This window comes from Bos indicus, chromosome 8, assembly GCF_029378745.1.
Source record: "Bos indicus isolate NIAB-ARS_2022 breed Sahiwal x Tharparkar chromosome 8, NIAB-ARS_B.indTharparkar_mat_pri_1.0, whole genome shotgun sequence".
Classification (NCBI taxonomy): Eukaryota; Metazoa; Chordata; class Mammalia; order Artiodactyla; family Bovidae; genus Bos; species Bos indicus.
The window spans coordinates 7391238-7413099 of record NC_091767.1 but is presented as its reverse complement, the minus strand read 5'-3'; the positions used below and the strand labels follow the sequence as shown (position 1 = coordinate 7413099).

Here is a 21862-nt window from a genome sequence, read left to right as displayed (position 1 = left end):
GTCACAAAGAGTCGGAAACGACTAAACTGAAACTTCCTGCGTGTTATCTAGGACAATGCAAAAGAATACAAAGGAATATGTAATTTTCAAACATTTATTTGGCTGCACTGGATCTTAGTTGCAGCATGTGGGATCTAGTTACCTGACCAGGGATTGAATCGGGCCCCTGCATTGGGAATGCAGTCTCAGTCACTGGGCCACCAGGGAACTCTCAGAAATAAGTAATTCTTAACCAGCAATGTAAATCCAAGAGACCAGGAGCTCATAAAACCACACATGGACTCTGCTTCCACCCAGCTGCAACGCTGGAGGGCCCCAGGACGCTGGCCTTGGAAGAGGACCGGTTATACCACCGGTCCATGCCTGCAGGGCTCCTCAGGTCACTGCTGGTGTATGGCTGGTAAAAAGAGGTAAGAGTTCTTACCTTAATAAAACAGGGACAGAGCTGCTTAATCAACAGAAGACGGCTGATGAGAATGACAGGAAAATAGGAGATGAGGTACCATGCTTTGAAAGTACAGCAGCAGCAACGTAGTTAAAACTAGGTATTTATTTTGTTCCACTCAACTGAGACAAGACATCCCTGGTTAGAGGTTCGAGGGCACCCAGATTCATGGGAACATGATTCTTTCTGGGGGATAAGGAGAGACAGCAGCTAGAAGTCCACAGACAGTGACACACAATCTTGGAGATACCACCAGAACGCAGACTTCACACTGAAGGAGAGGCTTTTTATTGGCAGCCATTCCTTGTGTTAACAGGGTGAAGCAGTGATTGCAAAAGGTACAAGTTGGCTTCCTGCCAAACTAGTTTCACTGTGGATTAGAGGGCACCGAGGTCAGTCAAGTCACAACCGCCTTGTCTGAAGGAGACAATCCGTACAAGTAGTACAGCGCTTCCATCTCATTCACATGATTAGCCGAGGTGCACAAAAAGAAAACTTAGAAGGATCACAGCAAGGACAGGACTGGAGAGGGTGAGCCATGCTGTGACGCGCGACAGATGCAGGGGACCTGGGAGAACAACAGGGCTTTCTCCAAAGGGCTGCCCCACGGTCTCTTCTCAGATCTGTCCCACTCCAGATCCAGAAAGCGCCTGCTTGTGCAGGGATCTAACTAGGAACTCTGCTTTCCATTCTAGGAAATCTACAAACCCTTTAAGGTCTCGCTCCCTGGTGATGCAGAGGCGGGGATGGGGGCAGTACAGAAGTGGTCAGGGCAGAAGCAGGGGCCGCAGGCACTACACAGTTCGTCTACGGGGAAAGGTTCGCTCTGCTTCGGCAGTGGCTTGTGTGTCTACGTGTTCGTGCTGGGGCAGCAGTCTGTCCCTGGGCAGGCCTGGCTGTGTGTCTGGAAGACAGACTGGATGGCAGACACACAGCTTGGCCCAACCCAGTCTTCTTCAGACCCTGTCTAAAAACCCTTATATCTTATCATAATTCAAAAAATAAAAGACATCCCACTCCCCCCAGTCCCCCCACCTCATCCCCAGTCCAAGTGGCTGTATTTAGGGGAAAACTGGCCCTGGGCCAGCAGACAGGCCCCCAAGCAGATCAGATCTTCTAGTATTGATGAGTGCACGGCATTCCAGCCACAATTTCCGACTCGATTCCACAGTGGTCCTGTCCTCTGAGGATTTTGAAGAAGCCTGGAAAGCAGAAGTAAGATGCATTTAGTCTGCTTGGATTCTGATCTTTGCTAACATACCCAGCGTGCACGCTCAGTCGTGTTTGACTCTTTGTGATCCCATGGACTATAGCCCACCAGGCTCATCTGTGCATGAGATTTCCCAGGCAAGAATACTGGAGTGGGTTGCCATTCTCTTCTCCAAGGGATCTGCCCTACCCAGGGATCAAACCCACATCTCCTGTGTCTCCCGCATCAGCAGGCGAATTCTTTACCACTGAGCCACCTGGGAAGCCGCAGACCCACCCCTGAAAGACGGGGGAGTGGAAGTCACAAACCAGCCCCAAAGCTGTCACCAACCGGCATACAAGGTGCTCGGCGGGCTTCCGCTTACCCTCCCACCCAGCCCTGTATCAGACTTCTGGACGGTATGGGCCCCCGCCCCCTGTGGAACCAGGACGAGCACACCTGGCTTGAGGCCATGCCCCCATCCACACACCCTACTGGGATCAGAGGCTGCCCCTGTGGCAAGGGGAAACCCCAGGTCCCCAGCACAGCTGGTGGACACGATGCCCACTGTGCCCTGGCTTGGGCGCCTTCTCAGTGGGGACTGTGCTCACCATTGTCACCCCAATCAGTGTTCCAGGAGTTGCCGACCAGCCAGTAGGGGGTGCCGTTCTCCACTCCCCAGCCTAGGATGCGGATGGCGTGGCCTCCCATAATCTCTCCAGAGACGTGCTGGTACACCCCTGGGGGAGGACAAGACCCTTCAGACTCAGCCTGGGCACCGCTGGTCTCCCACAGCAGCCCACCCACTCAGCTGGCCAACCCCACACAGGACAGATAGAGCCAGAGGAAAGGACGGGCCCTGGTGTTCCATGGGAAGACTCCAGGGATTCCCATAACATCCGGGAATTACTTAAATATATTTTTGAAAGCCCAGCACACTTAAACATGGGGGATAAATATTAAGATGGAGTGCAATACAATGTGCTTGTTGGCTGCCTTTTAAATTAGAAACTCTGACACATTAAAATATCAACGATTATTTTTTTTACATACTAGGACTCCATGCAATGACTTGTCAAAGGCATTCTGTGGCTTAAGAGTTTTAAATTGCTAATCTGGGGCACAGCGTGCAGACTGGGTGCTATGGGAGAGGGCTGGGCTGGCAGCTGCAAGTCTGACTGATGGGAAGAGATACCGGCTAAGGTGCTCAGAGGACCACCAGGTTACTGATGAATGACTGTCCAATCGGAAATGTGTTCTCTTTTATAACACTAGTGGAAGTTAAGAACTGCCAGGTTTATAATTTTTTTCTCGCCAGGCAACTTGGTCTTTTTTTATTTTTTTTAAATGACTGGAGAGCTTTGAGTTTTTGAACAAGCAGAATACAAAATGAGACAGAAGTCCTCAGCACAGACCGTTTGTCTGGAACGGGGATTTCTAAGACAGCTCTTGGGTGGGGACCATCCTGCCCCCTTCCCACTTTGAGTCCCCACAGAAAGGTGTTCCCTGTTTCCTCACCCACTGGGGGCTGGGCACAAGGCTAAGACTTTGTCAAGACAAAGATGACAGAGGAGGTCACTCAGTGCAGACACGGGAAACCTGCGGACGTGCTGGGGAAGTGATAGAGCTGGAGAGATGGGGCCGGCGGCTCCAGAAGGAGCAGAAAGGAGGAGACGCTTGGGAGGAGCAGGAGTTGGCCACAGATAGGGCGGGTGGAGGGGCTGAGAGAGTGGCCAGCAGCGTGCGGCACTGCTGGAGGCCCAGCGCCCACCCAGGACATCCTGCCAGCCAGGAACCCATACCTGCCTCCCCAGGTGCTGTCGGTTGGGTCGGGGCGGGGGGGATACACACCAGACTTGTATAGCAGGAAGTCCGAGTACACAGAGAAGGCCCCCTCGACTGGGCCATTTTTGTAGATCTCTGCCATGATCTCCTTCTCGTTGTTGGCGACGCTGTAGGAACTGCATCCTGCGAAGAAACCAACCAAGTGGGGCAGGTGCCTCCGGCAGGGGGTCAACCACTCCCTGATTCATGGGGTTCCAGCAGGCAGGATCTTGGGGGGTGTGTGTGTGTGTGTGTGTGTGTGTGTGCACACATGCATGCGCGGTAAGCATGAGGCCCTAGAAGCAGGGCAGGAGCAGAAGGCTCCTAGGCCAGATTACTGCCCCGTGACTGAGGGGTTTGGTCTCTTTCTTCCGAGACTGAGGGTCTAAGACTCCGTTCAGGGTGGAGACACGCAGAGAACACCGTGCGGCTCCCTCCCATCAAAGAGGCACTAACCGCATCGCTTCTCCTGACCTATGACTCCAATGCTCTGGCCTCCTCCTTCAGCTTCCCTGGGCCCCGGGCGGGGGTCGCCCACCCCACTTACCAAAATGCTTGTCTTCTTTGTAGGACGGACTGTAGCCGGGCTCACAGGTCTTGCTGCACTTGGGGGTGTCCCCCTCACCGGTGCACGGGGGCCGGGAGCCGTTCACATGGTGCTCACAGGGAGGGATGGAGTACGGTCTGCAACCTGGGGGCCGAGGAGAAAGGTGGTGTCAGCAGGAAGCCCCTCAGAGGCCAGACAGAAGAATCAGGGCGAGAGCTCATGAGAACGGAAGTCGCCCAGAGTCTGTGGCGCCAACACTGCCCTCTTCCAGTTGCTGACTCTGTGTACACAGGGCTGCCCTGTCTTCTACCTGAGTTTTCAGCCCAGAGTTCAATGTACCCTCAACCCTGATCTTCACTTTATAGGGGAAAATGAGACCACTATTACTCCTGCTTATAAAATCCATCTGGCTGGACGGGAGCTAAAGGCAGACACTCACCTACATGCGAGTTATAGAGGCCCCCGGACACTAAGCCTTTCTTTGTCCAGAAGTTCCAGGCTCCAGAGGGGAAGCCGCCGTTACAGCTGAGAAAAGAGCCACTCATTAAACAGTGTGAGAGTTGTCCTGGCTGCTCCCAGACCACCACTCACTGCACCCATCACCACCTTTAGCAGATCCCGAAAATCCCCTAATTCTCCTCCTGATAGTCACTTCCTGCTGGGAATCACCCAGGACTGCCCACCAAGTACTTTCATAATCAGAAGTACTTTCATAATCATGTGCTCACCAGGAGGCTGTGTCTTCTCTCTGGACAGGGGTTCTCAAAGGGCAGCACATGAGAATCCCTGGGGCTATGTTACAAATAGCAATTCCAGGGATTTCATTGCTGTGGGCTGAGACCTACGCACTCCCTTTTTACTTTCTTTTCAGGCCCCAGGTTTTTCTAATCTGCAGCCACATCTGAGAACCACTGTTGCACCAGAACTGGCAGAAAACGGAGCTGTGTTCCTAATGTAGCTTATCTGGGAATCCATCAAACCTCAGTTACAGAGGAGGAGACACGCCCCAAGCTGTTCCCTGAGGAACAGAAAAGGAGAAGAAGCACAATAAAACCCAGAAACTAAACCAGGAACATCTGTTTTCCCCCAACCGAGCCCCAGTCCAGCCCTGTGGGGGCCCAGCCTGGTTTCAGGAACCTCCTAAAAGCAGTATCTCCCAGGGTCGGCTTCCAGATGCCCTGGGGCCCCATCGTGTCTTGGTAGAGATATCTCCTGCCCGAGAGAGCGTCCTGCCTGTCCTCTACAGGGAGCCCTCCGGTCCACATCCACCCACAGGTCTCCTGGGGAAGCTCCCAAGGGCTTCGACTCACCCGTCCCCACACTCGCCACCACAGCAGGTCAGCATGTCCTCAGCGGACACCTCCACGTTGACACGCCCATTGCTGTGGATGCAGATCCGGTCAGAAATGGCTTCCACAGCCCCGAACGCCTGCAGGAACAAGCCCCCCGAGGTGAGCCCCACTCCGTGCTGTGGTCCCTCCAGCCTGCAGCGAGGAGACCACAGTTGACACCTCTGGCCTTCCTGGTGGCTTGTTTCCCTCAAGGCAGCTGGGGGTCCTGGGGCTCAAGCTGGGCTTTAAAGCAAGAGACCAGTTCACCCCAGACCTGTACCTGGGCATTTGGTCTATCTCTGAAACATGCAGTTTTTGGATTTTTAACATACAAGTATAGCTTGCACAAAGGACAAATACTGTTATGATGCCACTTATATGAGGTACCCAGACTAGTTAATATCATAAGCTCCCTACACAAAATAAAAAAGTCAGGGGTGGAGTGTATGACTATTGGCATAACTGATGCCATCTTGGGGCCCTACAGTTTCTCTGGTCCTTTTGCTGATATACCTTGATTGCATGATGCAGTGAATCACTTCTGTGTCATCAAAGACTTTAGCATTTAACAGATTTTGTTTCATAATCATTAGGACCATGTAGCCTCTATGTTCTGTTAGTCCCCAAACAATGAGGAAAACTTTCGCTGACATAATGCCTGGTTACCATTCATGAATCTTGACTTAAGAATGTACTTCCCATTTTCAAGATTCTAACTACCCATCCCCATACCCTAGGTTAGCTATAAAAATCCAGAGGCTCCTCAGTGGTGTGGAGTGCAGCTGCAAATGCTTCCAGACTCTTGTCCCCACTCATATCCCCCATCCTGATCCTACCCTGTGAGTCACCCTGTAATAAACTGATTCACTGATTTAAAAAAAAAAAAGAAAAAAAACAGAAAAATCATAGCACAGGGAACTTTACTAAGTGCTCTGTGGTGACCTAAATCAGAAGGAAATCCAAAACTCGGGGGATATGTGTAGCTGACTCACTTTGCTGTACAGTAAAAAACTAACACAACCTTGTAGAGCAATTATGTGTATGTGTCAGGTCGTGCCCCACTCCTTGCAACCCCATAGACTGCAGCCCTCCAGGCTCCTCTGTTCTGGGATTCTCCTGTCCCTGAGATTCTCCAGACAAGAATACTAGAGCGGGTAGCCAGTTCCTTCTCCAGCAGAGCTTCTTGACCCAGGGATTGAACCTGGGTCTCCCACACTGCAGGCAGATTATTGTCTGAGCCATCACTCCAACAAAAATTAAAAGAAAAAGAAAAGTCATGAGAGACAGAAAGTAGAAGGGTGGCCACTGGGGACTGGTGGAGGCGAGCAGGAGTTCCTGTTTTGTGGGGATGGAGTCTGTGGACGCTGGTGGTGATGGCGGCACAGCAACGGGAATGAACCCAACGCCACTGGCTGGCACGCTGCACGACTAGGATAGTTACATTTATATCACGTGTTTTACCCACACAAACTCAGTAAAGACAGCTCATTGACACAGATGCACTGCTACTTCATGAAGCAGTGTGTGCATGCTAAGTCGCTTCAGTCGCGTCCAACTCTGTGCGACCTTTGGACTGTAGCCAGGCAGAGCAGGGGTCAAAGCTAATGGTGTCTGCTGATGGCCCAGGACAGGGTGTTCAACAGAAATCAAAACTGCTTCACAACCCATATGTGGGGCATGCCTTGTACAGGACACTCTCCCTGTCAATTCTTCCACCTGGTCCTGCCATGATTCACGACCACCAGGGCTCTTTCTTTTACACTAGGGGAGACTGAGCCTCGAGAAGTTTATGTGACTTGCCTAGACTCAACCTGTCTAACCTTAGATCTCCTGGTTGATCCCACCCGTCCCCAGCCCCTCGCCCCAACCCTCCCTTGTGGCCAGCAGGGCCTCACCCAGCAGGAGCCACAGGATCCCTGGTCTCTGATCTCTTTGATGGTCGGGCAGTTTGGCCACTGTTCCCGGGCATCGAAGCTTTCAGGCAGAACCACATCCGCAGCAAATGCATCTCTGAAAAATGAAAGGTCTCCATCACAAGCTGTCACCTTACAGTCCGCGCCCCCAGCCCCTGTGGCCTGGGCTGTCACTTTGTAGGAAGAGGATGAAGATGTGTGGAGGGGGCCGTGTGCAAGGACATCCCCTTGGAATTTTATTAAATTTTTTTTTTTTTTTTTGCTGCGACATGGAGCATACAGGATGCTGGTTCCCCGACCAGGGATTGAAATCATGCCCTCAGCAGTGATAGCATGGAGTCCTAACCTCTGCACTGCCAGGGAACTTCCCACTTGGAGCTTGATAAAAACAAAACTGGGTTCTACTCCTCCAAATAACTTACCATTCTGTATACTTCTGCCTAAACTTATTTTGTGCATATTTTTGAAGAGTTTTAACCTCAGGGTCCAGATAACTACATCTCTTGCTTTTCCCATGCTACCCCGAATCGAACATCTGCCAGATGTTCATCATTTTTCAAACATCTTCATAACTGTGTATTGGTCCCATCACTTAACTATCCCAGCCTCACAGATTTTTCTAATGCTTCCTTCAAGGGAAGTATCTGCGTGAAAAACGCAGACTTTTCCAGAAAAATAAAACCTTAATGGCAGACCACATGGCTTTTTTCAGGTTTTCCTTATTCAAGACCATTCAGACCTGGGGCCTCTCCCTCTGCAGCTGGGACACCCGAGAAGCACAGGAGGAAATTCCGGCACTGGGAGCGGGACCCTGCGCCTCAGGCGGGGTCCCTGCAGCTAGGGGCAGGGGGCAGGGCAGGTGAGGCCTCTGGATGCCAGGGAAGCCTCCCTGTCTCCCCCTTGCCCCTGTGCCAAGCATAATCTCTGCCTACACGCCAGCAGTTCTGGTGCAGCCAGGTGCCTTACCCGGGAGCGGGTACGCACCTCTGGGGCAGCTTGGGCCCGCCCAGGATGGCGCCACACAGCTTCTTCACATAGCTCAGGTCCACGTTGTAGAAGTTGTGTCCAGCCTGGAAAAGAGCCCCACCCAGAGCAGTCACCCACCAACTTGGGGGGTTGGGGGTGTGGCATGTGCACACCACCCACACAGGGCCTGACAAGGCCAGGGGTCCCCTCAACCCCATAGCGCAAGGGTGCTGGAGCACTGCTACAGAATGATGTCTTTCCCCCTACAATTCATGTTGAAACCTAACCTCACTGTGATGCTGTGACACAGTGGGGGCCTTTAGAGATGATCAGGTTATGAGGGTGTAGCCCTCAAGACTGGGACTAGTGCCCTTTTATAAGGAGACCCCAGAGATCGAGCTTGCCCCTCAGGCCGGGGAAGGACACAGAAGTCACCACTTGCCACCTAGAAAAGGACCCCAACCAGGACCTGGCCACGCTAGCACCCTAGTCATGGTGGGGTCTCAGCACCAACCCAGCTGTGAACTCCACAGGGGCTGGTTTACTCCCCCATGCACCTGCACACACTCACACTCATACTCTCACGCACGTGGACGACACACGCACACACACACGAGGAAGGGGACAGGGCAGTGGGCACGGGCCTAAGCAAGTCAGGACCACGAGTCAGATCAACTGTCCAGGACACACCGGCCGGTGGGCACAGCCGCAGCCCCTCCCGCAGGAGTCAGCACGCACAGAAGGGGCCCCCAGCCCACCTTCCAAGTGGTGTTTTGCTTGTTAACAAAGTTGACCAGCTCATCGGACAGAGGCGGGAAATACAGGCTGCTCCGGGCACTGGTCAGCACCAGCAGGCAGCTGAGGGTGGCCAAGAGCCGCCACATTTTGGAAACTGGATCGGAGATTCACCTGGAGAGGAAAGGACACGAGACATCAGCACGTTTCTTCCTTCAGCTCAAGTGCTTGACACACACAAGCGTCACCTCAGGATGACCGTTCTGGGGGCCTCGTCCCATCCTCTCTCCGCCGTCTGCCCGCTCATGCTCCTTGGTCTCCCCTTCTGGAAACAGGGTGTCAGCAGAGTGCCTGCAGGGACCTTGGCACCTGTGGGCTCTCATGCCTTGTCTCAGAGTCCCAGCCCGTGCCCACAGCACACAGGACTGCACGATGGACTGAATGTTTGTGTCCCCTGCCCACAAATTCAGGTTGCAATCCTACCCCAGAAGGTGATGGTGTTAGGAGGTGGGGCCTTTGGGGGAATGATAAGGTCATGAGGGTGGAGCCCCTATGAGTGGGATTAGTGCCCTGATTATAAAAAAGACGCTACAGAGCTCCCTTGCCTCTTCTCCATGTGAGGACACAAGGGCAGTCTGACCAGGCGGGGTGTCCTCAGTGGACCACACTGGCCCCTGATCTTGGGACTCCCAGTCTCCAGAACTGACAGCAGTAAGTTTGTCTGGAAGCCACTGTCTGTGGCATTCTGCTGCAGCTACCTGAATGGCTAAGAGAGACCGTGTGGTTCAGGAACACAAGACAAGCCAGGGAAGGGCTGTGCCATACGCATAAGGCCCCACTGATGTGGGCAGGACACCGTGTCACTTAAGTCTCCAAAGCTGCTGCAGGGCCACGTAAGGGCTCACGGTCTGAAATGGTGCTGGTCACTGCATGGTTTGTGAACCAACTATCTCGTGAACTATGAGTTTGGGGCAAAGTTAGCCTGCTTTCTGTCAGAACCCACCCCAGGGCCCAGGTGACAAGCAGTGCCAACAAGTCCATCCCAAACAAACAGATAAAACCAAATGTTCACGCAAAGTCAAGTCCACTGTCCCTGGTGCTGTGGCCAACCTGCCCCTCCACGCACTACCGGAACAAAGTTTGGGCCTCTTCTCAAGTTTGAGCTCCCAAAGAGTAAACACCTTTCCCTGTGATCACGTCTCAACTGGAAGCCCAGTGAGAGACAAAAAATGAAACCGCAGATAAATCTCACGAGCCACGTTTTGAACACCAGACAAGCAAACACAAGTCCACCTGCAGCTCCGCAGGCCTTTCCCGAGAGCCGGGAACTAGAGCTGGTTTGGCCGGTGGCACAGGTCTTCTGGGACTTTCTGTGGTTTTTCCAGTCAGACGAGGACCGTGCTTCAGAGACGGGGCTTCCAAGAAGCTAAGTCATCCCATTACCACTACGGCCTTAGATCCTGGACTGGCCTGCAGGTCGAGAGACAGGCGAGTTCTAGAGTCACACTCTTAGGCAGGAGGCTCTGATGAGAGCAAGAAATATGACCCAGATGCCACAGCACCCCCGGGCCTGGGGAGATGCCCTCTCAGTGAGTGTGAGTGTGTGTGTGTGAGTGTGTGTGTGTGTGTGTGCACGCGCGCAAAGGAGCTGGTCACTGTGTCACCTCCTCAGGTCACAGATTGCTGAGTGGTACAGGAAGATGACGTGTGTGACAGCACTGAACACGCTGCCTCCCACACAGTGAATTCTATTTAAGCAAAAACAAATCTAAATTTATCTGTTGCTTAAGCAACAAGCCACTGGGAAGAATCCATGTGTGAGGCTGGCCAGGCAGTTCTGGAAAGCAGTGGTGACGGAGGCCTGAACCCCTGGGGTGGCAGAGGTATGATAAACCCCGGGGGATGCCAGCTCAGGAAGGGGTCCATCAACACAACAGGCCACTTGGAGGCATAGCCTATGTGTGGCAGAGGCTGGGGAGGAAACACACATCTCGGTGGATGGTGTTTGCACACCTGGTTGTGCATTTACAAAAAGGGAAAAAAATAAGACTGAATCTTTACCCTCAAGTTCTTACACACAAAAATGCTACATGGAACAAAGATCTTGCATAAAAACACAGAAGTTGTATGAGAAAATAAGCACACTTAAAAAAAGTAGTATTGGGACTACCCTGGTGGCTCAGGGATAAGGAATCCGCCTGCCAAGGCAGGAGACGCAGGTTCAATCCCTGATCTGGGGGGATCCCATATGCTGCAGAGCAACCAAGCCCATGTGCCACAACTATTGAGCCTTCGCTCTAGAGCCCGGGAACTGCAAATACGGAGCCCGTGTGCCACAACGAGAGCGCAGCCCCTGTTTGCCAAAGCAAGAGAAAGCCCGTGCGCAGCGAAGACGACCCAGCGGAACCAAAAAAAGATAATCCTTAAGATTAGTAAAACAAACAAACAATATTGGAGTGAGGAATGCCTCAGATTGACATAAAACAGAGCCCGTAAGGGGAAAATGTTTGATTACATGAAAGTAAAGCCTCCCTTCTAGAAAAAAACAACATACAAAGTGACAGACAAAAAACAGCCCTTACATATACTTAAGGCTTTGTTTCCCTATTAGGCAAAGGACCCAAAATCAGAACAGAAGCAGCATAATGGAAAACTAGGCAAAGGAGATACACAGTACGTGTACAGAAAAAGAGCTTCAGAAGGCCAGCAGATATTGAAAGATGCTCATCAAAGAGATATTTATCTTCCACCACACTGGCAGAAGCTGCAGTGGGACCATTTTCCACCGGGGTTAGAGGTGGGGAATCAGATGCTGCTGCTGCTGTTTACCCATCAGTAGGTACCGCCCAGCGTCTATCAGCTCTTCAATCCACAACCCTTTGACTCAGCAATCTGACCTTTAGAAATGTATCCCACAAGCCTCAAAACGCAAAGACACCGGTACATGGGTATTCACTAAACATTCTTGGTGTTCACAAAAGACCAGAAACAAAGCATCTATAACAGGAACTGTTAAGTTGTGGTAAATGGTTAAATAATGAAGTACAAAAGCAGCCATTAGGAAATGACCCTGTGGAAGTGAACCACATTGTACTGATAATAATATATGTGTGTGTGTGTGTGTGTGTATATATATATATATATATGCACACACACACATACACTAAGTGAAAGAAAGCAAAGGAGCAGGTGAGTCATGGCAAGTGTGACCCCTTAACCCGAGCACGTTTATTCCTGTCACTACATGCAAAATGTCAAGAAAACATACTCACACATAACTGCTTACGTTCGCTATACGTGTGCATGCTCACTTGCGTTCAACTCTGAGACCCCATGGACTGTAGCCCGCCAGACTCCTCTGTCCATGGGACCCTTCAGGCGCGAATACTGGAGTCTGTTGCCATTTCCTCCTCCAGGGGATCTTCCCAACCCAAGGATCAAACCCACAGCTCCCACATCTCCAGCATTGGCAGGCAGATTCTTTACCACTGAGCCACCTAGGAAGCCCACGTTCACTATACAGCCTTCCCTCTTTTTTAAAAAAATTATTTTTTCTGGAGTGAACATGCTATACTCTAAGTTTTGCTCCTGTAGGAAGAATAATACTGTTAATAATCCTTCAGTTGGGCCACCCAACTGAAAGAACCCAACTGAAAGGACGTGTTCTGATGAGGCCGGAGATGCATTTCCAGTCAGAGGCCTTCTCTTGAGTGACTTTCTGCTCAAAATGCTTACCCTTCCCATGTTCAGTGACTCACAGGAAGGCTGCTGCTCACATGACCCCGAGTCAGGCAGTCTCCAAACTGTCAGGAGATATTTCACTGTACACGCATGTGCCAGGAGAGACAAAGGAGCTCTCCAGGGCTTCTTTTTAAAAGGCTTCTGAGCAGAGAAGAAGAGGGTTCCTATCGACACCCTGACTTACACTTGTCATCTTAACACTGCCCTGAGAAGATGTGTGTGCTCCCCGCATACAGACCCACCCCTGCAGCTGGAGGCCGGGCCGACAGGCCCATCAGAATCACAGCTGGAAGGGTCGCCAGCCTCGGCCCTCACCACAGCCTGTCCAGGTCACAGGAACACAGCTGGGTCCCCAGGAAACCAGAGGCCATGCTCGTGAATGCTCCCTCTGTGTCAAAGCGGAGTGTCCCCAGGACCCCTGTGGGCTTAGCCAGCTGCTCAGTGTGCAGAATGGGGGGCTTCCATGCAACCCGGATCACGTGTAAGATTTCTCTGGTTTCCTGGTGGCAGGGAACGCGGGCAGCTCCCAGCCTGAGCCCAGGATCCCACCCTGCTTTCCTGCTCTATGGGTCCTACTCCATGGCTCCTATCAACTGTTCTCCCAGCTCAACCCCGGCCTCAGCGAGAACCAGACCCGTAAACCTGGGGATTGCAGCAAAGCACGAACCACCGCCCCAACTCGCCCACTGGGGCTGCAGCATCACATAAGAGCATCTGGGTTGCAGTTCAAGGATGAGCTCCAGGCGTGTAGTCCGGAGACCTGGATTCCACTTACTTCCTAACTGTGCACCTGCCTTCACTTAGCCTCAGTCTCACCACCTGTAAAACGGGGCTAATGACCACTCGTGTCCCCCCACAGTGGAAGTCCAGAGTGAGAGGAGGGTGCCTGCCACAGTCAGAAGGCAACAAAGCCTCCTCCCTCTTCTCTTCTCTCGTTTCCCTATTCACAGCCCATGCCAGACAAGCCCAGTTCGCATAAACCCACCTACCTACCTCCACGTCTCAAAGACGTGGTTAAAACAGGTGTTAACTCTAGATGACCTCCCAATGGGCCTCCCTTTCTGGCGGTCCGGAAGCTACTGAGACCCCAGAGAATATGGAGTCAAGTTTCTCCTCCCAAGGGGCCAGACCGATGTCCAGGGCAGTGGCAACTGCATTCCAGGGGGTGCTGACCTCCACAGGGACTGTGAAGGGACAAGCTGTGCACAAACAGCCGGAGACCCGAGCTGCGCTGTTAGCCGGGGTCACGGCCTCAGCACCAAACACTGCCAGTTTTCACTTCCCCTCTTTCGGGCAAACATTTCCCTTTTCTCATTCTGTGGGGGTATTTTTCCCCCTTAAAAACCAGGGAGAAAGAATAGAAGGTCCTTACTGCGAGGGAAGAGGGCTCCCATACAGGATTACGACACCTGCAAGTCACAAGACCACGTCAGGGTGTGGACGGAGCAGTAGCAGCTGTGGGCAGATGTGAGTTCCAGCCCTCGGTCAGCTGACTTCCTGGGAAGACAGAACACGGGCTCCTCTACACCCTCTGGCCCTTTTCCAAGCTAAACTCTAGCATTTAAAAATAAGGGCTGCCTCATGTCTTTCCGCTCCAGACCCCTAGAGCACTTTTGTGTCCAGCCTCCCCCGAGAGCACAGCTGCTTGCTACACCTCCCTCCGCCAGCTATGGGCTCTGTGGACTGGGGCTCAGGAAGGAAGGGACTGAACATGGGAGTCCTGACATCCCAGGGACACGTAGCCAAGCCTGATTTTTTTTTATTTTTTAATTTAGTTTTATTTTTGTTGGTGTTGAAATGCATGAAGTCATTTATTCATGATTACAGCTGTGCAAACAGCTGGGCAAATAGCCGTCCCAGAGCTTACAGACCCACCCTCTGCCCTGGGTGCCTCCATGAGAATGGGGAGCTGGTGGAGCTGGAGGCGCACAAAAATGCCGACACAACACAGGCCTTTAGGACAAGAGCCCAAGCTCGATTTTTAAAAACAGCTTTCTTATATGGTTAAGAGCCCTCTGCAGACTGGATTCTAAATCCTAAGGAGGCAGGACATATATACCTGAAATTTCCAAATTGGCCATCTGCAATCCACTGGCTAATCCAGAAAAAGATGGATGCATGTCCAACCCGCCTTTCATCTGGTCCTGTGCTCTTCCTTATCCATTGCTGTTGTTTAGTCTCTAAGTCGTGTCTGACTCTTTGCAAACCCAAGGACTGTAGCCCGCCAGGCTTCTCTGTCCACAGGGTTTCCCAGGTAAGAATACTGGAGTGGGTTGCCATTTCCTTCCCTAAGGGATCTTGCCAACCCGGTGATCGAACCCCTGTCTCCTGCATTAGCAGGCAGATTCTTTACCACTGAGCCACCAGGGAAGCCCCCTATCCACTGCTGCCACTCAAATACTGTTGACAGTTGGCTTTCACAGTTGGCTCAAAAGAACTGAGTGCCTACATTCTGCCAATAGCTACAAACTGAGGCTGTTTCTTATGCAGCAGAGTGGCTCTACGTAGGGGTAAGGTAGAAGGTTTGGAGGGTTGTGAACATTCAGTGGGACCATGTTAGAACTTGTGTTTCTTTCTCTTCCACAAAGACTACTCTTGCCTCTCGCTGTCGCCATGAGCACTTGTGCCCTTGAAGCTGGGGCCATTTCAGGGCACCCACACAAAACCAGGCACCCCTTCGTATCCCCTGGATGCCAGCTGCTCGCCGACACCTCCATGCTGGAGCAGCGCACGGACCTTGACTTCAAATGGGCTCTGACTGAACTGAAGGACACCTGGGACCCCTCCTCTTTGAATCTGATGTGGTCTTTCTGTCTGATGTCTTGGTTCCAAACGGAAACGTGCTCAGCTGCTTTGAATTCAAAGTGGAGCTCGGTAACAACCCAGAAGGGTGAGATGAGGAGGGAGGTGGGAGGGAGGTTCAAGTCGGGGGGGACGTGGGTAAACCTATGCCTGATTCATGCTGATGTTTGGTAGAAACCAACACAATACTGTGAAGCAATCATCCTTCAATTAAAAATAAATACATTAAAAAAAAAAAAAAGGCAAGCAGAAAGAGTTGCTGGTCTTCATCCTTGCAGCGCTAAAGAGACAGAAAGCCAGACATGAGCTGGTTATCTGGCCTCTAGACCCAGGCCCCCTGCAGCTGAATGCCCCCAAGCAAGTGCTGTGAAACCCAGAAAAGGCATCTACCACATCACTGCAGGCTCCACGGGATCCAGGAGCCGTGAGAGGGATCCCACCACCCTCACCCACTTAAGCTCTTCAGGACACTCATGGGGACTCTCCCTGCTCCCCATCTGCCAATCGTCTGCCCAGAATGAGTGACTAATTCCCACTGAGTTCTGCAGTGTGGCTTCCTCAAGCTGCTCTCCCCTGGTGCCTGGAAGCCGTATGGCTGCGGTGCCCACAAACGGAACATCACTTAACACACTATCGACCAAAGACGTATCATGGTCACAGGCATCAGTTTCTGCAAAAATTCCCAGTCGGTAATGTGCTAAGATCAGTCACAACAGCTCACACCCTACAAAGAGAAGAAAAACACTAGTCTAGGGCTAAAAAGGGCTTTCTAGGTGGCTCAGTGTTAAAGAATCCACCTGCCAATGCAGGAGACGCAGGTTCGATTCCTGGGTTAGGAAGACCCCCCTGGAGGAGGAAATGGCAACCTACTCCACTATTTTCGCCTGGGAATTTCTATGGACAGAGGAGTTGCAAAGAGTTTGGACACGACTGAGCCACTAACCAACAGGCATAAAGAAATGAACCCCCAGGAAGGTCCTTGGCAGTCAAAAAATGTTTTTTTGAAAAGCAAGACCATTTGGGCAAGGTTCTGGAAAGCTGTAGAAGCTTTTGCTTGCCAGCTTGCTCCCAGACTCAGATGCTGACTTACTGAGATGCTGAAGGGGTCACTTCGTCCCCACTCGGTCTCAGTCAATAAAACGGGCATGCTGCCTGGATTCTGAAGGACCTTGAGGCCACTCTATGAAAGCTTTCAGAAATCCTTGACGATTCAAATGAGATTAGTGTTCCAAGCCTTTCCAGCAAGCAGGAACACAGCAGCTCCCTAATTTAATTCGAGGCTAGATTACATCTCCCTGCTGGCTGGGCACTGGGGGCACAGAAACATAAGCAGATACAAAAGCAGGCAGCAGAAAGGCCTCACCTCTCTTATGTGGGCCTGGTTTCCTTCCCTGGGCCCCTGAGAAGACACATGCCCCTCATCAGGGGCTGCCTGGCTCGGAGCAGACAGCCCTACAGCCACGCAGGAACAGTTTCTCAGGGACTACGTGAGACAGTTTCTCATGGAACATATCTCCCTGTGCACAGGCTGGTTAACTCCTTCCTCCCCAAGGTAATCCCTTCTGTCCTCAAACGTACCTCAGTGGGCGGCGGGGAGAATCAAGATCTTCCTCAAATGATGGTTTGCGTGTGTGCCTGCGTGCTCAGTCGCTCAACTGTGCTCGACTCTTTGCGACCCCATGGACTGTAGCCCACCAGGCTCCTCTGTCCATGGGATTCTCCAGGCAAGAATACTGGAGTGGGTTGCCATTTCCTCCTCCAGGGGACCTTCCTGACCCAGGGAACAAACCAGTGTCTCCTGCACTGACGAGTGGATTCTTTACAACTGCACCACCAGGTGAGCTCAAATGATGGTTTATTTTGCTCTTAACCACCAGAACATAGCACCCCCTAAATATCTGCAGAGTTAAGTAGAGGCAGAAAGGGCGGGGGCTGAAGGCTCCCAGTGGATGTGTGACAAGGCCTCAACCCTAAGCCACGGGACTTGTTTGTTCCAATGAACAGATCTTGCCCAACTCCAGGTCAGCAGGTCATGGAGAAGCCCAGCCTCGCTGGGTCTCTTGACAGAATAGCTGGTCTCACTGTGCTCTGTACGGAGTCCTTTCACTACCTAGATATTTGTCCCATCCTCCTTCCCGTACCCTTGCTGGTAATTCTAGGTTATCCTGATGGCCACACTGAGTGACTTACTGGCCAGGTAAGAGACATGTAACCACAGTCAGACTGCAGGCACATCCCTCCTAGCACCCAGCATTCATAACATAGTAATGCTGGAAAAGGACCCCTGGTCCTGATTAAGGCTTTTGTTTCCCAGGGGAGGGGACCTGGAGCTTGAGAAAAGACCGAGAGCAAGCTCTGGGTGGTGTACCTGGATGGGGACAGAACTGCCAAGAAATGGAATTGTAGAGATTTCTGCATAATCATCTGGGTGACTCCCGCCCCCCGCCCCATCATGTCACAAACCTGCAGGTGCCTCAGTTTTCTCATTGTAAAGTGGAAGACTCAGACTGCCAATACCCTGAACCCACACACGTCCTCAACGTTAAAAAAACCAGAGAATATTATCTACTTGAAGACAAGTCCAGATGCCTAGGTTAGGATCAAAAGAAACCTTCTTAAGTTTCAGCTGTTGGCAAACATACTAAAACCCACAAATTACCACTGATCAACAACAAAAATAGAAAAACCTCATCAACAATTTCCTAGGGCAAAGAATTAAACTGGAATTCCCAACCATGCAAATTAAAACAAGGACAGCTTTTCAAACACATCAGATGGGCAGAGATTAAAATGTGGTAATACCTAGTGTTGGTAAATATGAGGAACAAGAACCCTCAAGGCCCTGAGAATATGTTGGTGAAACTTCAGTGGACAGCACTGACATCTAGAAAATGGACGGTGCACACACCTTAGGACCGAGCACCTTCCCGACTTCTGCTTCTCCCCCAGAAAAACCCTTGCAACTGACTGAGAGACAGGATACTGTAGCCTTGTGAGGACAGAGAAAAAGCAAAACCCACCTAACTGTTCCTCAGGAGAGAAATACACTGTGCATTTAAAATGAATGAACTGGGTCTGTATGTATCAATGTAAATCAATTTCACAGACACCAGTGGAAAAGGATACATGTGGTATAATTAAAGTCACGTGCATTTCAATAACATTATTCATAAACTGATACAGATACAAGGATTAAAAGAACAATAATGGGATTAAAAAAAATCATGCAGGAAAATTAGAAAGAGAAGAGCAGGGACATCCCTGGCAGTCTAGTGATTAAGACTTCACCTTTCAATGCAAGGAGGTAGGGATTTGAGATTCTTGGTTGGTTGGGGAGCTAAGATCCCACATACCTAAGTGGCCCAAAAGCCAAAGCATAAAACAGAAGCAGTGTTGTAACAAACTCAATACTTTAAAAATGGTCCACATCAAAAAAAAAAAAAAGAGAGAGAGAGAGACAGACAGAGAGGAGAGAAAGCAGACAGGAGTTACAATGCCCCTTAGGAACTAGACACAGATTTGCAGAAAAGAAGCTGAAAGTTGCTGCCTGCAGAGGGGGGCTGTGACCAGGAGGAAAGGCCCTGACCCCACCACCCACCCTCCTCCCCACCCAGACACACAAGGCTGAGACAAGGAAGCTGTGGGTAGGGTAGAAAGCAGGTGGGGATGAGGCTTGGGCTTTAAAAAGGGACTGAAGCCTAAATATTTAATGGTGTTTGATCCCTAGATCCCCCTCCTACCCAAACTAGGGTAGAAGGTGAACATATCAGCCATGGAGGGACTGAGGAGTCATTTCTCAAGCACCTGGCTTAAGCAGCTCTTCTAAGTGTTAAGCAAGAAAGCTGAGGACCCAGGGCACTGAGTGTAAACCAAGAAAAATGAAGACCCAGGACCAGAGTGACAACTGCCTCCTAATACCCAGTGAGTCCAACATACACCTGCATGTTGCTCAAGTAGATCCATCAACCTACTGGATCCATCAACCCCGACCACCCTGCACACGAGACTGAACTGTATCAAGGTGCCCGATCTCAATGCTCCCTGACCTACAAAAAATTATCATTTCATACAGTTCAACCTCTCATATTTCCAGTACTTTCCTTCTGCCAAACTGTCAAAAACAAACAGCAGATACTGCGGGTTCTCATCCCGAAACATTTCAGTCCTTCTCTCCCAAGCACACAATCACAACTCATCACCACATTTAAGAAAACCACCCAACCGACTTTCCAAGGTTCACCTGAAAGCACTCTTCCTTCACTCCCCAGTGCAGCTGCCAGGTAACAAAAGACATCTTAAGCCCTAAAACGCATGCAACCTCCTACTCCCAACTCCCAGGGCCAGCAGCTGGGGAAACAGCCAGTCCATAAAGAGGGCCTCGGCTCAGCTGCTGAGTCAGCAACACACGGGCAGGTGCCTCCTGCAGACAAAGGGCTTCCACCCTCACTACCTGACCAGTTCAGAAAAAGGGCTGTCCTGACCCAGCGGCAGCGGAGGTAATTGGAATCAGGGCTCTTGTCTGGTCCAAGTTGCCTCCCCCTGGGCCTGTGAAGCCCCCAGATAAGAGATCTGCACCTTTTCACTTGGCAGCACCCCAGCTCTAGGACAGATGCCCCTAAGAGATCTGAGTGAATCCAGGGCACCTTCTTTGGGAAAGCCACACAGGGTGGGGCAGCCCAAACTCTTTCTCCACAAAGCTTAAGAGTCACCATTACCAGTGCCAACAGGAAACAATCTTCCATGAAGTTAACAACGTTATGAGAGAAGAAAAGGAAAGTAGCCTTTAACCGGTCCTGACACACGGCTAAGGCTCTTTGTCTTATCACCCTGCATCTAAAGATTTAACTAGATGGATGTACCTTGGCAGATATGCCCCTAGTGAAGGCGCCTGAAGGGCAGTTTTTCCAAGGTTACCAAAGGTGCTAGGTCTCCCTTTGAACCCCATGCCCCTCCAACTGGGTATGAGTCTCAGAGGGATATGGGGCCTATCCTTCTCCCTGTGCCTGCCTATTGGCTTCCTCGCAAATCCAATTCACATCTACCAGAACGGCCTGGCTGACTTCCAAATTCAGTCACCCCACAATGCTCCCTCTCCCAGACCTCCAGAGTCATCAGCTGAGGGGCAGGCGATGCCCCAGGGACTCTGCCCTGCCTTTCCGCTCCCACAGCACCCTGGGCCCAAGCCTGACTCCCTTTCTTAGCAGTACAGGGTTGGGGCCGGCATTCCACTCTTCTCACACTCCCAGGGAAGGGGCTGGCACCCTGGGCCCTAAAGTCCCCTGTCCTCCCCTCTGCTTAGCTTCTCCTCCCTCCATCTGTGGATTTAACTCTTCCTGTGGGTCCCACCCCGCTCCACCCAGTTCCAGGTTCCTGTTTCCCAGTTTCTGTCTTCTGGGGTCCCTGGAATTGTATGACTGTGTGCAGAAAGTTGCCCAGGAAAATCATTTACAAAAAGAAAACAACTAAGACAGATGTTGATAGTATTTCCTATCAACTCAGTGATCTTCTAAGAAAACTGAGGACCAGAAGCTCACAAGGGGCTGGAAGCCAGGCTGAGGTCCAAAGTCAGCGGGGATCCAAGCCAAGCTCTTCCTCCCAGACTCCTCCCTTGGGTCCGCCTGCAAACTCCCCGCCTCCGGCTCTGGAGACGGCGGACCGTGGAGTAGGGTGATCCGACCCGGGGTCCGACCAGCGCCCGATATGGGGGCAAGCCTCCCGGACTGGCAGTGCAGTCCGGCCGCCCGCGCGCAGAGCTTGCTTTTCTCATCACAACCACGTGGGAGAGGGCGCGATGCCGCTCGGTTCGCCCGGCTGCGACTCCCCAAGGGTCCCGGCTTCCGCATCCCCTAGCCCGCCCGCACTCACCGCGCTCCGCCGCCGCCGCCGCCGCCGCCGCCGCCGCCGAGGGCCTGGGCCTGCAGCCTGAGTGCCTGAGCAGCCGCCGTAGCTTCCCGCAGCCGCCCCCGCGCTAAGTACAGCGCCGGGCCCCGCCCCGTGTCCAGCTGACTGGTCACGTGACCGCACACTCCCCGCCCCTACTGGAGCCTCACATGACCTTCCGCGCCCAGCTTCGCTGGGGTTCTCCTTTGACCCGGCACACCTCCAGGCACCGGCTCATCGCAGGGCCCGGGAGCAGGGTTTCTGAGTTCCTCCTGCCTAACCTCGGCGCACTGGGACCCTTGCAGAGAAGAAGGGGGCTGCAGGCGGCCCTCGGGGCCTCACCCCGCCTGGCGAAATTCCCCGGGGCGGCCCTGGACGGGACGCAGTGTATCAAAGCCTCGATCCCTACTTGTGGAAAGAGGATAGTTTTTCCTTATTTCATTGATCTAGAAACCACTGCCAGAGATGGGGGCATCGAACCAGCAGACT

At 52.0% G+C, this 21862-nt stretch overlaps 1 protein-coding gene across 1 annotated transcript; it reads right to left on the bottom strand.

The window, feature by feature from the left end:
* Positions 1-532: 532 nt before the first annotated feature.
* CTSB (cathepsin B) lies at positions 533-21504 on the bottom strand. Its single transcript, XM_019965791.2, has 10 exons — positions 21359-21504; positions 8974-9124; positions 8234-8319; positions 7232-7346; positions 5316-5434; positions 4445-4530; positions 4006-4149; positions 3486-3602; positions 2246-2374; positions 533-1647 (listed from the first exon to the last, which is right to left on the bottom strand). Exons 2-10 carry the CDS (start codon positions 9097-9099, stop codon positions 1562-1564), a joined length of 1008 nt encoding a protein of 335 aa, XP_019821350.1. The 5' UTR covers positions 9100-9124; positions 21359-21504; the 3' UTR covers positions 533-1561.
* Positions 21505-21862: the final 358 nt, after the last annotated feature.